Source organism: Alligator mississippiensis, chromosome 3, assembly GCF_030867095.1.
Source record: "Alligator mississippiensis isolate rAllMis1 chromosome 3, rAllMis1, whole genome shotgun sequence".
NCBI lineage: Eukaryota > Metazoa > Chordata > Crocodylia > Alligatoridae > Alligator > Alligator mississippiensis.
This window is the reverse complement of record NC_081826.1, coordinates 202,671,593-202,686,363: the sequence shown is the minus strand read 5'-3', so window position 1 is coordinate 202,686,363 and position 14,771 is coordinate 202,671,593. Positions and strand designations below refer to the sequence as shown.

The window sequence follows — 14,771 nt, the reverse complement described above, 5'->3', positions numbered from 1 at the left end:
GAAGATAATTATTATTGGGAAATTAAACCTGTTGCTTCTAGTATACCTGTTTCAGCCAATCTGTTTTGATAGGATTTTAAGGCGAGTGCTACTTAGGGCCTCTTCAGTGCTTTATTTCATTCTGTATCCTAGTTTCTACTTGCATCAGAAAAACGGGCCCTGAACTAATTGTCATCTTTCTTAGCAGTCTCAAGAGGACAAGAGTTGGATGGCATAGCAATTGAACTACTCTTTCACCAGATGTCTCTAGAATAGAGCTACCTTGGTTGGAAAGCATAGAGGAAGCTCATGATGGCACTGCTTTTCTTTACTGGTTCTGTAGATAGATGGTCTCCAGGATTTTCATTCAGAAACCTTTTATGAGCACTAAATTAATTTAGTTTACATTAGAAATAATTCCTTTTTCTTATGTCATTTCTTTTAAAAACGTTGCTTTTCTTTCTATTAAAACAATTTGGTTTCAGGTGTGTCTAAGTACAGACAGTCAAAAAGCCTGTAACTGAATTGATTCAATCTTCACAGGTTAGTCTAAGCTGTCTAAACAAGTGAAGAGACTTTCACTTTTGATTTCAGAAATGTAGCCACATGCCTGCAACGGCCCAGACCAGGAGCCAGGGGCACTAGAGCATGCCTTTCTGCTCAGCTGGAGCAGACAGCTTGGGCCAAGGCTAGCTAGCCCATCCACCCTGCAACACATCTTGGGATGTTGGGGGAGTGTGATTTAACTTGAATATGGAGAGGATCTGGGGCAGAAGTTCAATAAACCAATTTAACCTAGATCAGTTGTGTCTGATACTATGTCTATCCAAATTTATCTTAGACTGGTTCTGGCCATTTTGAAAGCAGCTTATGTGCACTGAACTTCTCTTGTGTTACAGAAATTAACTGGTTTCTGATCACTTATACTGGTTTATATGTCATTTCTGTCCCTAGCCAGGGTGAGTGGCAGTGCTTCCAAATTCCCAGGCCTTCTATGAGCCCCACAGGCCAAACAGTATGTCTCTAGTTTATGGGCTGGATCAGGCCGCAGGCCATAAGTTTGACACCCCTGATTCAGTGGTTCAACTGGATGTAGATATGGATGAATAACAATTTTAAAACCTTCAAAAGTTGTTTCATTATTTAATTCATGTTTTAATACAGTGGCAAAGTTGCCAAAGAAGTGGTTGAAGCAAGTTCTAAGATCCAAAGGGAACCTCCTGAAGTTCACAGGTATATTTTGATGTTACATTAAACTCTAAAAACAGAAGAGGCTGAATCTGCTTTGCACAGAAAGTATTCCTTTCATTACTGTAGGATATAGAGACTGATTGTTCTGACTGTCACCTGCCTCAGTGAGGGACTTTTAACAAGTCAAAAATGCTAAGTGAGTTTATCACAATTCTGTTAATAGTGCTTTTTATCTCCTAGGCAAGGAAACTACGTCCATGTGGCATGAGGTTTCTTTTAATCATTTGGTCAGATAGTTTCTGTTGGCCTTGGTAATGTTGATATTAAATTATCCTTGTCAAAAATCACCTGGTCACTGTCTTTATGAGTTATTTTTTGAGGAAGATGGAGAGTTATGTTCCAAAAAAACCCACAGCTTTATAGCCTTAAAGCTAGGAACTTTATATTTAAGCAGTAAGGAAAGTGTCACTCCTTATTTGGGGAAAAATTCCTTGTTTTGGTGTTTTTTGGTATGACTAGATGATACCATTATACTTTTGAGAATAGACAGACATCTTTCTGAAAGGTGTCACTGTTCAGCCAGTCAGAGTTATGAGAACTTTATTAAAACAAATGGAAATTGAGAACTTGCAGAGACCCTGTGATTAGTAATTAACCAGAAGATAGTAAAAAGAGGGCAGGGAAAAAAAAAACGTTAAAAAAGTTTAAAGGATACCTAGTGTCAGGTGCATGAGTGCTTTTTTTTATTTTGTGGTTTTCTGAATATTTTGTAACTATATCCCCACATTTATTATAAATTTTATTATGTTCTGATATTCCAGCTCTTACGTGGTGGAATATGGAAAGTACTCCAGGTTAGGCTTTTTAAAACTTCTCAGAGGTAAATATTCAGAAAGAAGTACTGATGTTGCACGCCCTAAGAATAGTGGTGGGCAAAATACAGCCTATGGGATGGATCTGGCCCATTGAGGGATTTTGCTTAGTTCGCAGCGGCTTCCATGGTCCCACCTTGCCCAGGCACGAGGGGCAGTGCAGGGTATAGCGGGTGCAGCTGGTCCCGCTGCCCAGACACAAGGGGCAGCCCAGGGGATGCTGCATGTGGCTGAACCCACTACCCCATAGCGCACAGCAGGGCAGGGGTGGTATAGCGGCCAGATTCCATTTCCCAGTAGCCCCAGTGGTGGCAGCTCCTTCCAGCTGCCGCTGCCAGACCCAGCCCTGCTGCCTGGGCACCCCAGCCTGTCTGCCCTGCATCCACCACTGGGGGTGGGACCCACACAAACAGAGCATTCAGGTGGGTACCTGGGATGGGGCTGTGGGCTAGAAGGGAGCATTATCTGGGAGTTAGATGGGTGGGCAGGGCCAGGGAGACCCCGGATCTTGGAGTGGTGATGGTGCAGGGCTGGGGCCCAGGGCAGAGCCACGATTTGCTGCCTGCATGTCCCTGCAACAGGCATGTGTTCCTCAGGCGGGGGCTTGTGGGGAGCAGATCATGGCTCTGTAATGGCCCCACACTGTCACCACCTCAAGATCCCAGCCTCAGCACCGATGAAGCGCTCCGCCTGCCCATGTGGCCTGCACATGCAACTCCTGGCCAGTCTCAATGGAGACCCTGGGATCATGGGACTGTGACAGTGCTGGGTCAGGGCTGTGGTAAAGCCCTGGTTCTGTGGGCAAGGATGTTCAGGGAGTACATCGCAGCTCTGCCCTGCCTCTGTGATGATACTGCCCCATGATCCTGGAGTCTTCATGGAGACTGGCTAGGAGCTGCATCCTGTGCCAGGTCTGGGATCTTGGGCCAGTGACAGAGCCATGATTCACTCCCTGCATGCCCAACCCACACCTGTTTCAGGGGCATACAGGCAGTGGATCACATCTTTGCCCTGGGCCCTGGCCCTACCCTGTCACTGCCCCACGACTCCACTCCATGATCCCGGACTCACCCACCCATCCCACTTTTGAACAGCGCTCCCTACCTCCCATATAGAGAGTTTTGGTGAGTTGTTGGGCAGTGGGTGGGGTGCTGACCCAGCCTTCAGCAGCTCAGCAAAACTCCTTACATGACCCGTGGGCCCAAATAATTGCCCACCCCTGCCTAAAAACATCAGCCAACTTTGGCATATATTGTCTCTGCTTGCCCTTGGCCCATTTTACTGTTCTGCCTCCATTGCCTGGGTGAGTTACCTTCCCAGGGTTAGCATCTACCTGACTTACAGCCTGTCTGCTGGTAGCCAGTTCATTACCAGCTAGCTTATTTCTTAGCTGCCAGTCCTCCCTGATTCAGCTTATCCTGCTACACTTTTCTCTTAAAGTAACAGGAGACTTCCAGCTCCCTGTTACAGGGGGGCAGAGAGGGGGCCAGTGTGGTGCCATGGGCAGAGAGGGAAGCCATGTGGTATTCGGCTAGTGGGGCATATGATCCCTGGCCGTGTAGAAAGTGGACAGCCCTGACCTGAATCATATAAATGATTCCTAGAAGAATTTGAATCAATTTGAATCAAGAATTTGAATCTTCAATCCTAGAAGAATTTGAATCAATAGTGCAGAATTCTGTAAGAGCTTCTGCTCTACCCAGAGCTCCTATACAAGTGAATGACTTATGTTAAAATATACTTGCACAATTAAATACTGAAATGCAGTAAAATGTAAAATGAGACATAAGGCTTCAAGAATGAGGAGGCTACCACAGGGCTGAGCCACCGAAAGCCCTTTGCAGCACTTCAAATGTGAAAGTTATCCTGTCTTACAGAGAGGAGAGTCATCAAGGGATATTCACTGTACATGGCATGTTCTCTTTGGGGCCCATTGCAACTTATGCAAAGTGATCATGAGACAGGGAGCTTTGTATTTCTTGTGACCAAACCAACACTGTTTATCTTTGCTTTTAGAACCAGCATTCCCCAGAGTCATAGCTCTCACTCCTTGAACAAACAGCTCATAATCAATATGGAACCTTTGCAGCCCCTTCTCCCTTCTCCAAGTGAAGAGGAAGAGATTCCATTTGATGAAGGTAAATTCAACACTGTCACTACATTTCCACAAAATGATAAAGTGAGCCTCATACTGCATCTGTGGTATGTGAGACTATAGAGACTGAACACTGACCTGCAACCCTCTCTGTGATGGAATGTGCCAGGTGGTTGAAACAGCACAGTAACACTATTCAGAATTTAAAGAAAGAAGCAAAACACCCAAACCAAATAAACAGAACAAAAAAACCAACACCAAACCAGTTCTTTGTTAATGCAATTCCATTGACATAAATACATTTTTTATTTCTGAAAGTTGGAACGATATTCTTTATAGAAAGCATAATTCTAGTATTTGCTTACTCACTGTTTTTGATCATGTTCCATACCGATCTTTCAAATAAATAAAGAACATTTCTACTGAAGATCTTTTAGAATTTTTTTAAGTAGCAGGGTATGAACCTCAATATTCTAGCCCTATACCAATGTTGCTACTGAGGAGAGGTAAATCTTCATTATGACATGTTTTTCTGAACCAACTGTGTAGCTGGAAAAGCTGATGGACAATCTTTTGCTGTTCCTCAGGTGACCTGCCTGCAAAGTATCAGGTGCTAAATGAGAATAAATCTTATTTTACTCTGCACTGTTTATTCAAATTCTCTGGGAGCTGGTTTTTATAAGATGACACCTGAGGTAGAGCACCTGATGCCCAAGAGCTTGTTCAATAGTTCTCCCAATGATACAGTTGGTCCAATGAAAGATATTACAAAAAACTTTACCTCTGGACCATCGTGGCTACAACAACACTCCAACTCTACTACAGCATCACTGATGACATTCTTTCTCTAAGAAAAATTCACTCTTTAAGTTCCACTGAAATATCAGGAGTCAATAGAGTTTTTGCCAGCAGACCATCTGACTTTACTGGATTCTTGATAAAGTCATTTGTGATTTCACCTTATTGGAAACAGGAATACTAGGAATAAGAGTCATTCCTTCATTTTACAGACCCAGTGGCCCTTTGATATCAGTGGGAACTTTGCCATTGACTTTCATGGGGATAGGAAGGAGAGTCCCCAAATGGCCAGGGAGCCAGCGAACAGGGGCAGCAAGCAGGGCAAGCAGTTTGCAGGCAGTTTGCTAGGCATTCCCTTCCCTGCCTGCCTCAATTAAGAGACCCAGGGAAATAGCTGGAGGACAATGCAGTGCCAGAGCCACTGCCATGCCTCTGCTTGCACCTGTGAGACTTCTCTCCAGGCAGGACCGCTCACTATCGAGGCTTCTACCCGGGTCCAGGTTTGGCACTGTGGGGACTGTGGCTTTCAGGTTACTTCCAGTGACGGCTAGGTAGAATATACCTCCTTGCACTGGAGCCAGGGGGAGATGAGCCTGCACTTGTCTCCTTCCATAAAGTTTGGGAGGGGAAGAGCAAGTGCTTATCTCTTCATACCCCATAGCACCTTCAAAAGGATCCTGTGGCACCCCAGGGTACTGTGGTAAATCTGTTTATTTCCAAAAGAGTCAGAAAAATTGCACTTTACTTGTAGGTGGAATTGACTTATTCTTGTAGCCTGCAGTATGAGTGGTGTCTTCTGGTGGTGTCTTTCAGGGAACAGGCAAAAGAGTCCTGTACAGGTCACCCTTCCAAGCTGCACTGCTGCTCCTTCACCAGTAGGTGGCCAGCAAGAGCACTCAGCCTGATAGGCTTGTTCCTGGAATAAACAGCTACAACAGGGAAAAAGTGTTAGGGTATTTTTATTCGGCATACTTCAAAGGGACCTGAAGTGCAATAATGGTCATGTATGTCTGTACAATCCTGTGACAAAAGACTTTCTCCTGGGACAAATGCAATGTCTGCTCATAGCTTAAGAGTCCCGTTTTTTCTTTCCAAAAGAGCCAGCAAAATTGCACTTTACTTGTAGGTGGGATTGACTTATTCTTGTAGTCTTTATTTTTGTACTTAAAGTATTTTTGTGTATGTAGTAAATATACCCAGTCAGAAATGTTAGTTGTTTTAGGGAGTTCAACCCTTTGGGTCTTTTCTTTCTTTACTTGATTTTCCTGTGGGATTTTGTAAGGGTAATACAATTATAGAATCACAGAAAAATTAGGGTTGGAAGGGACCTCAAGTGGTCATCTAGTTCAATGCCCTGCTCAAAGCAAGACCATCTCCAGCTATATCATCCCAGCCAAGGCTTTGTCTTAAAAAACCTCCAAGGGTAGAGTTCCATGTCTTGAACTGTAGTTATCAATTTATATCTGGAGAAAAAGTTGTGTTTCCTAAAATTGATCCTGAAAACCTGGGACTGATCTGTATGCTCATATATGACTTATTGAACGGAACAATACCATAATCTAAGAGGAGTTAAGTGACTTCCCTGAGGTCATAAAATGAATCAGTATCAGAGCAAGGAATAGAATCTTCTCCTTACTTAATTGCCAGCAGAGTACAGGATTTCCTCTATTAACGAAGCACATCTTACAGGTTCCTGAATTTTAATTTGCTGTATGTCCAACACCTGAAAATGTGACCCAAAATACAGTGACCTGCTGGTTTTTTGGGTTATCGTTTTTAATGAGCTGCTTGAAAATACCTCTCTGCTTCACAAAATTGTCTGAGAGGTTAATTCCCATACTGACTCAGTCTGTGTGAAGTATGAAGCTAAATTGTCTTACAGAAACTGCCAGACGATAAGGAATATTTCATGCCAATTGCTTGAGTGTTGCTAAGTAACAGAGTGATCAGAGTGAACTCAAGCACATGAAACGTTCTGTAGGAATTTTGAGCAACTTTAAACCTGTCTCGCTGTTCTTAGGATTGATTCAGAATATGGCAATTACACAAAATAGAATAAAAAAACCCCCAGTCATCAGGGCACATAAGATCTGCAAAGGTATGACAGTGAAATGAAATTCCTTTTCATATAAACGCAAGATGTCTAGTGATGCTCTAGTATTGCTAGCTTTCTCCAAGACCAAAAAATGAATTAATTAGTAGGCATTGCACTCATGATAATCTCTAGAGTCACTCTGGAGGGAAAAGTAACAAGCTTTGGTGGTAGCATCGCAATAGGATGATTCAGTATAACAAAGAACAGCAAAAAAAAAATCCACTGTTTTATATTTGTTTAGATATTGGGGTGGGGGGGGTTATAAACATTGAGAAATTAGTGTTTTGTTACTTAAGTGAGATAAGATTTAAAAATTGATGATGAAAAATGTTGTTTGGAATGACAACCAAACAGATTCTAATATTTCAAACTTTGGTGCTCTATATTCTATTTGTTGGCTCCTAAATCTGCATATAGTCATTCAAAACAGACATTTAGTTGACAGGCTGCTAGTTTGAGCACCCAGATGTGAAAAAGGTTGCCATAACTTAAACCACATTTTGGAATTATGTTCCTGATTTATCAGACCAGTTCTGGAAGAGCTGTAAGTCTGAAGATAATATTCATACAGCGTAGTCTCCTAGAATGACTTCAGGGAAGCAGGTTACTAAACTCCGCCTGGGAGTAACAGGAAGTATTTTCCTGTTAAAATAGGTTATAAGAACTTTTAAATTCAATACTTGACTCTGATATCTGGTATTAGTAAGGAAATTTGTGCTCCCACCCCATTCAAGTGTTTCCCATAATCACAGATCATACGATCCTGTGTTTCTAGAGCAATTCAAAAGATCATTTTCAGTTAGTGAATTCACTGAATGGGGCACTGATTCATGAAAACACAGCCCAAGTAGTTGGCTGTTACAGTTCTGCTTACAGAAGGAAGGAAGGAAAAACTTTCCAAAACTATAAATCTTTTTCTTGGCACCGTTAAAATATATTAGTAGGTCTCTTAGGTCAGAGGTCAGGTACACCAGTTTTAGGAGAAGAGCTAATTTGAGCTATGTAGTAGCACCACAGTGTGAAGCGACATGAGAGATAGTATTACCCAGATAAGAAACAACCTCTTTTCAAAACTATTATTTTTCAGCATTATAAAGTAAATCTCTTCCCTACCCTAAGTTTTTAAACTGACAGTCCTTATGTGTTTTTCAGTCTGGTAACAGGTGGCTGTTAATTTTTATATTGCTGAACAACCTGAATTAAGTTGTCAGACTCCTCAGAGACAGAAGGGGATACAAAGCCCTAGAGAAATATGTGTGGATTTACTTAAGAAATGTGCTGAGAGATGGAGCTAATTACCAGGCTGGTCTCCTTGCTGATACGTTACAAATGAAAGTTAATGTCTTTCCATTTATAGTTAATAGAAACTAGTTTTTCACTAAAGACACCATCATCTGAGGATCCGTCATTCTTGAATCTTACACTGCCAGTGCAAGACAGGACAGTATTCCCCTGTAGCAAACTTTTCATGCTCTCTGAAGCATTACATAAACCAGGAGACAATAAAGCCCTTTCACCCCCTTCCAGAAATACCACATCTTCTACTACCTCAGCTCCTAGGACCTTCCAGCAGGCTTCTTCTTAACCATGGGCTGGGAAGGAGCTGTCTGCAGGAGTCGAGACATTTCACCACTTCCACTCACAGCTTATCAGCTGTCTGACCGTAGGCTTCTTATTTGAATACAACTTCAGCTTTTGATGGTCTGTGCTCTTAGCTTTGGGGCCCTAGAACAGTGGTTCTCGACCTTTGTAGGCTCCTGGTAACTCTCCATTACTCCTGTGAACTGAGTGGCACTCCATATCAATAACTGATTTATTTATTGCAGCATTTACGTCCTGGCGCAGGGGTGGGCGTGGGGGTGGATCAAGCATTTAGTTCCTCACGGAACAGCTGGGCAGGGATGATCTTGAGCTTACTTTCTTGTACCGGAGCTGAGCACAGACAAGCCTGTGCTTAGCTCCTCTACTGGAGCTGAGATTAGGCTGGGATTAAGGGGCAAAATCCTTTCTGGGTTGCCCATCAGAGGACACTTTTGAAGAACTGGGAGCAGGGTGGTGCCTAAGCAGGGAGGAGGAGGTAGGGAGGAGCAGCCACTTGGCTCTTCACACAGGAGGCAGCAGGGACCAGTAGAGCATACCTCCTTGCAGCGGAGCCAGGGAGAGATGAGCCTGCATTTGTCTCCTTCCATAAAGAGTGGGAGGGGAAGAGCAAGTGCTTATCTGTTCATACCCCATGGCACCTTCGAAAGGATTCTGTGGCAGTCCAGGGTACTGTGGTACATCTGTTAAGAACTACTGCTGTAAAATCTTTTAAAGTCTATGAGTTTGTACTGTCTCTGTGTGCTGGTAAGCTTCATTAGGATCTTCAGAGCTATTTAGGTCTGTTGTGGATTCTTCTGTAGCACATAATTCTAATCTTTACACATCAAGTGTTTACCCTAAGTTATAAGGCCATTTAGTGCATTCATCAGTGCTCAGGTATCCAGGTTTTTTTATCAGTGCTCAGCTGTTTCAGGACTTCACAACATTAGGATGTTGTGATCTTCACTGCTGCCCCCTCCCAATTTTTTTTGTGCCATGGTTTGTTTGGAGGTTGGTCCTTCTTGTTAATTCTTTCTAAAGTGCTTCAGTGTTTGTGTAGGACTTGGTAATGGTTCCAAAATCCTATTCTACTGAATAGCTTTTCTAGAATGTTTCTTTTTCTCCCTGTCTGTCTCTTAGAAAGAGGAAGGAATTACAATAAATTGCACGTCCTGGGGAGATCAGACTTTGAGGAAAGGTCCTAAAGTCATCCTTTTAGAGGTGCATCCTAAGAAATTTCTCTGTTTTAAAGATAGCTTGGAGTGCTTTGCTGGATTCATCCCTGATGCTGAGACCTGAGTTGTATCTCTCTGATGCTCACCAGAATAAGATTTAAAGCATGGTGCAAATAGGCACGTGTGGATCTCTCTAGATGATGCTGAGAAGAGGCTTCTTGGCTGCCCCCTTATTGACCTGATCAGTAATAAAGATTAATTCTAGTCCTGATAATTTGGCAATTTACTTTGCCTACTATGAAGTAGCTGAAAATAAAGTAGCGTTTCTGGATCTGTAAGCCACCAGAATCAAGCAGGGCTTGATACACTTGAAACCCTCCACTAAAAAGCCTTATGAGTCATAGGATATTAATGTGATCCTAACAAACCAGTGAAAGCTTTTTAAGCCACTTGATCCATGTGAGCTCAAATTTCTTGTATAGAAGGTTATTTTCTTGATGGCAGTGACTCTTGCTCAGAGTGGGGGAACAAATAAGCAAGAATCTCTCTGCAGCTTTTATACTACGTTTTACAAAGAAAAGAGGTGATGCTACAGGATTTTCCTAAATTTCTTCTAAGGCCTCCTGCTTATTCCATAGGAGGTTTTTTTTTTCTACCAGTTCCACAGCCAGAGCTCCTTCACATGCTGTTTAGAATGGACTAAACCTTTAGGTAGGTAGTTCTTAATCATTTTTAGAGTCAAATCACACCTTGAGAAATGCCAGCTCTTAGCTTTTACTTGTTTCTTGACTATGGGGAAAAAATGGAGCAATTCTTCTGTAGCAAAGAACTCAGAAAGACCACAACAAGACAGATGGATTCCTATTCAAACTCTCTGGGCATAGCTCCACATGCAGGGGTGTGCACTTGTAGCGGCACAAGTAGCAGTGGCACAAATTTGTGCTGCTGCTTTGTGTCCCTTTGTACCCATGCACGTGTGATTTGGCATGCAGTTCATTGTCCTGGGTAGGGGTAGGGGAGGCAGTATTACCTGGTTTCCTGCTGCACCAGGAGTGTAGATCCAGGAGCACACAGCCTGGCTGGCAGCCAGAGCATTGCTCTGGCTTGCCAGCCCTCCGTGTGCTCTGGCACACTCTATGGACATGTGCGCTATGCTGCTTTTTTTTTTCTTTCCATTTTTCTTTTTTTTTTTTTTTTTTTTTTTGTTACCAGTACATTTCTTTTTTTTTTGCTACTGGCAAATGGGCATGTTTTAATGTTCTGGGCATGCAGTTTGTGGCACTGCAAAGAGGTTTGTGGCACCACAAACTACACATGCCTCCACGTCCAGATGCACCCTCTGAGTGTACCTTGTGAATCATGTGTTTGCACACCTATCAGTGCTAATATTGAGCAAAACCCTGTTACACCCTATAAAGGATCACACAGCATCTCAGGGGCCATGGAATCCTGGCTGAGAATTACTGCTATAAGTAGTCCACCCAGTTGCTTTTTCAAATTAGTACTAACTCTGTGCACATGGTCATTGCTAAAAGATTCAAATCTAAATGGCTGCCTGACAACTTTAAGGCATTCCATTAATTACTGCTGTGACCCAGGAAGGCATGTGGATCATGTCACAGTGTAACACAGCCCGAGGCAGAGAGTCTTTAGTTGTCAGCCCCAGGCCTGTTTCAGTTTGAGGCTTATGCAGTATAGTCACATGATTCTCATTGTACATATGTACTCTGAGTTATTACTGAGATTGGATTTAACCAGTTGTCAAAAGTCAGGTCTCCCAGACTGTTCTTTTAATTTTGTAATTTTTGAGATGGGAATATTTGTCTCTCTTTTTTTTTATTTTTCTGAAGCTATATTCTTTGTGGCTCTGTGTTGTGTGCTTCTTGTGTTATTTGGAGATACATTAGCCTTTTCTCTATAATATGCCTTCATCTGCCAGTGTAAAAAATGTGTGTGCGTGTGTGCATGCTCACATGCACGCGGATATAAATTCCTACTTAGTAATGTTCAACATTGCTTGTAGCAGTGTGTTTTACTTAAGTTCTAATTTAGCCACATCAGTCAAGCTGTTCAGTTCCTGAGTAAGAACTATATACAGATGGTTGCCTTTACTACACTTCAGATGCTTTGGCTATGTAGCACTTGGAATATGCAGCTGCACAATGCATATGTATAGCTACACAGACTTTCAGGTATTTCTGTTTGTAGTTGCCTATCTTGTATTTGGAAATCCCAGTTTGTATTAGCTTCAGACTTGTAACAGGTGCATAGAGAAATTTTGTGTGTACTACTTAGACCGGGGTGGGCAAAATATGACCCATGGGTTGAGTGCAGCCCACAGAGAGACACTGGCCCATGGTGGGTCCCTCAGTCCTACCTGGCCCATCTGGCCCATGACGTATCCTGCTGTCCCTGGGCATGCAGTGGGGCTGGGAAGGCTCCATGGCTGGACTCCATTTCTAGGCAGCCCAGGCAGCAGTTCCTTCTGGTGGCTGCTGCCACTGGCACAGCCCCATGGAGTCTGGCAGGGACCTGCACGCACAGCCCCAGCTCTGGCTCCAGCCCTGCATCCACTTTGGACTTGCTGGTGGCAGTGGTGATGGCGGTGGAGAAGAGCCACAGGGCAGCCCAGGTGCAGGCTCAGGGTGCCTGTAGCAAAAAGGGTATGGAATTGGCGAGGGGGAGGTAACCATTTTTTCCCATGCCCAGAGGCAGCTTCTGCCTGGCCTGCTCATCATGGGCAGGTGATCTGGATCAGGAATGGGGCGAGCCAGGGTCAGGGCTGTGCGCATAGGTCCCGGCTGGTCTGGAGCAGGTCTGTTCCATCTGGGGCAGGTGTGGGCTAGGGCCAAGGCCAGGGCTGCGCACTCAGCTGCTGCTGGGCACTGGTGTGGGGGGGGGGAGGGAGGAGCCACAGGGCGTGCAGGCTCCAGGCTGTTGTGGGGGGGGAGGGTGCTGTTGCGGGTGTTGCGGTGGGGGTGGGGGGTGCTAACTGGCCCACAACAGCTTCCCAAAACTGCTATGTGGCCTGCAAGCCCAAATAATTGCCTGCCCCTGACTTAGATGCTACAAAGTTGAATTAATGGGCATTTTATCATAGCCATTTCAGATATTGCAGAAGATACAAAATAACAGAGCATATGGCCTCAAATATGTCATATTTAAAGTTCAGAAAGCTGGATTGTGCAGTATGGATGTTTTACAACTTCTCAATTAGCCCATTTACTTCTTTTCTTCCAGTACAACCAACAGTGTTGTTACATCCCATTTTTATTAGAGAAAAAGATTTAGTGTTGTTACACTTTCTTCAATTTAGAAGTGCACTTACCCTATGAACGTATATATGTTTATGAGTTTGTATTCTTAAACATAGATTAAAATACAGTGGATAGAGAGACACTTCATAAAAATAAAATACTTTTGACTTTAAAATTAGCAGAGAAAACACTTCTGAATGCTGTTTATACCTGCCATGCAAAATGGCCTCAATCAGACATCATCATAAGCCTCTGCAGCTTTAACAGTTCTGTTCTGAGATTTCTACAGCCTGGAGACAGAATAAATGTTTTCTAATTTCCTTTAAGCTCAGTGGAACCAATCATGAGCAATTTTTACTCAATTTACCTGTAATTGAATCCTTTACTAATTACTCAATTATTTTTGAATGATAAGGTCTTTATCTCATTTGTAGAACAAAGTCTGGAGTGTGGAACTTTTGAAGTTTCCACTGTTACTTTTCTAGGTGCTCTGTGTGGAATTTTTAATTCTCTTAATGGATGTTCTCAAATTAGGAGGTCTTGGTGTAAGAAAACCCATTATGTGAGCATTTAATGAGCTGAGTCACATTTACAGCCCTCTCACTGTGTAATCTACTCCATTCAAAATTCATCACTATAGCACTTCATATGAACAAAAAACAAACAAAAGTGCTGAAGACCGGTATCTTGAATCGAAAATGACTACTTACTCCTCAATAGTGTGTTAAGTTTATTATACATAAAGAAAAGTTTGTTGACCACTGTTTTTGTAGTGGGGAATATTGTTCTTGATAGACTCTGGGTTTTCTAGAGTAGTGCTAGACCTCTTTTTTTTAAACTAAAACTGCTGCTTAAAGCATCATTATAACTACTCTCTGTTTTCAGAGACCTCTGAAAATAGGTCTGAATGCAGCTGACGGGAGGGCTCCTTTAACAACCTTCCCAGCAATGGGCTAGAATTTCAGCAGCACCCGCTTTTTACTGAGTGCAGGTTGCAGAGAAGAAGAGAGTCAGAAGGGTGGCAAAAGAATTAATTACAGCTCATCGATTTGGGGGTCTATGGATTTCTGGCCCCTGTATGCAAACAGTGGATCACAAAGAAGCCAGGCCACAAGAAAGAAACTGGCTTGTTGTCTGGAAAATCCCTTGTTGAACGTATCTTCCAAACGTTACACAGCATTCATTGCTGGTGTCAGGAAATGTGATGACAGACAGATAGAATCTCTTACTTGCTCAGAGTCAGCTTTATAGCAAGAGTGTCACTGACTCAGCTATTTGATTTTAGCATAAACTCTCTTTAGTCCAATATATACAGTTAATGTGGGGAAGGGGGTAGTTCTAAGTAACCCAATATGGCTTAATTTTTGCATAACTATATTAATTGACCTTGAATCTAATTCTTAACCCTGTCCAGGGGGCATTTGCTCACTAAGTCAGAAAGTCAGGTGTGCTTTGCTTTGAGGTTAGAACGGATTGGTGTTTAAAAGAACCAGTTCTTTTGGATTTTGTAAATATTACAACTGTAGCTGCTGCATGTCTTGATAGCAAGGATTTATCTTTTACATTCCAATAATTGCTACAAGGGGAACGATGACAGAATCACATAGGCATGTTATGTCTGAAGAAGTGATAAAATGGGGCCAAGAAAGGGGCCTCTTGTTCTCTCAGCCCACAAAGAACTAGCTCAGAGAGACTGAAAGCCGGTGCAGTGAAAGTAACAGTGGAAGC

The 14,771-nt window shown here is 42.9% G+C and overlaps 1 protein-coding gene across 3 annotated transcripts in view; it reads left to right on the top strand.

Annotated features, from left to right (window-relative positions):
* The window catches only part of FRMD3 (FERM domain containing 3), a 210,150-nt gene that overhangs the window by 182,960 nt on the left and 12,419 nt on the right, over positions 1–14,771 (top strand). For all 3 annotated transcript variants that reach the window (XM_006263723.3, XM_059724814.1, XM_014608794.3), the window contains 2 exons: positions 1,144–1,212; positions 4,059–4,180. In XM_006263723.3, coding sequence (XP_006263785.2) covers positions 1,144–1,212; positions 4,059–4,180 — 191 coding nt within the window. The remainder of the gene's footprint in view (positions 1–1,143; positions 1,213–4,058; positions 4,181–14,771) is intronic.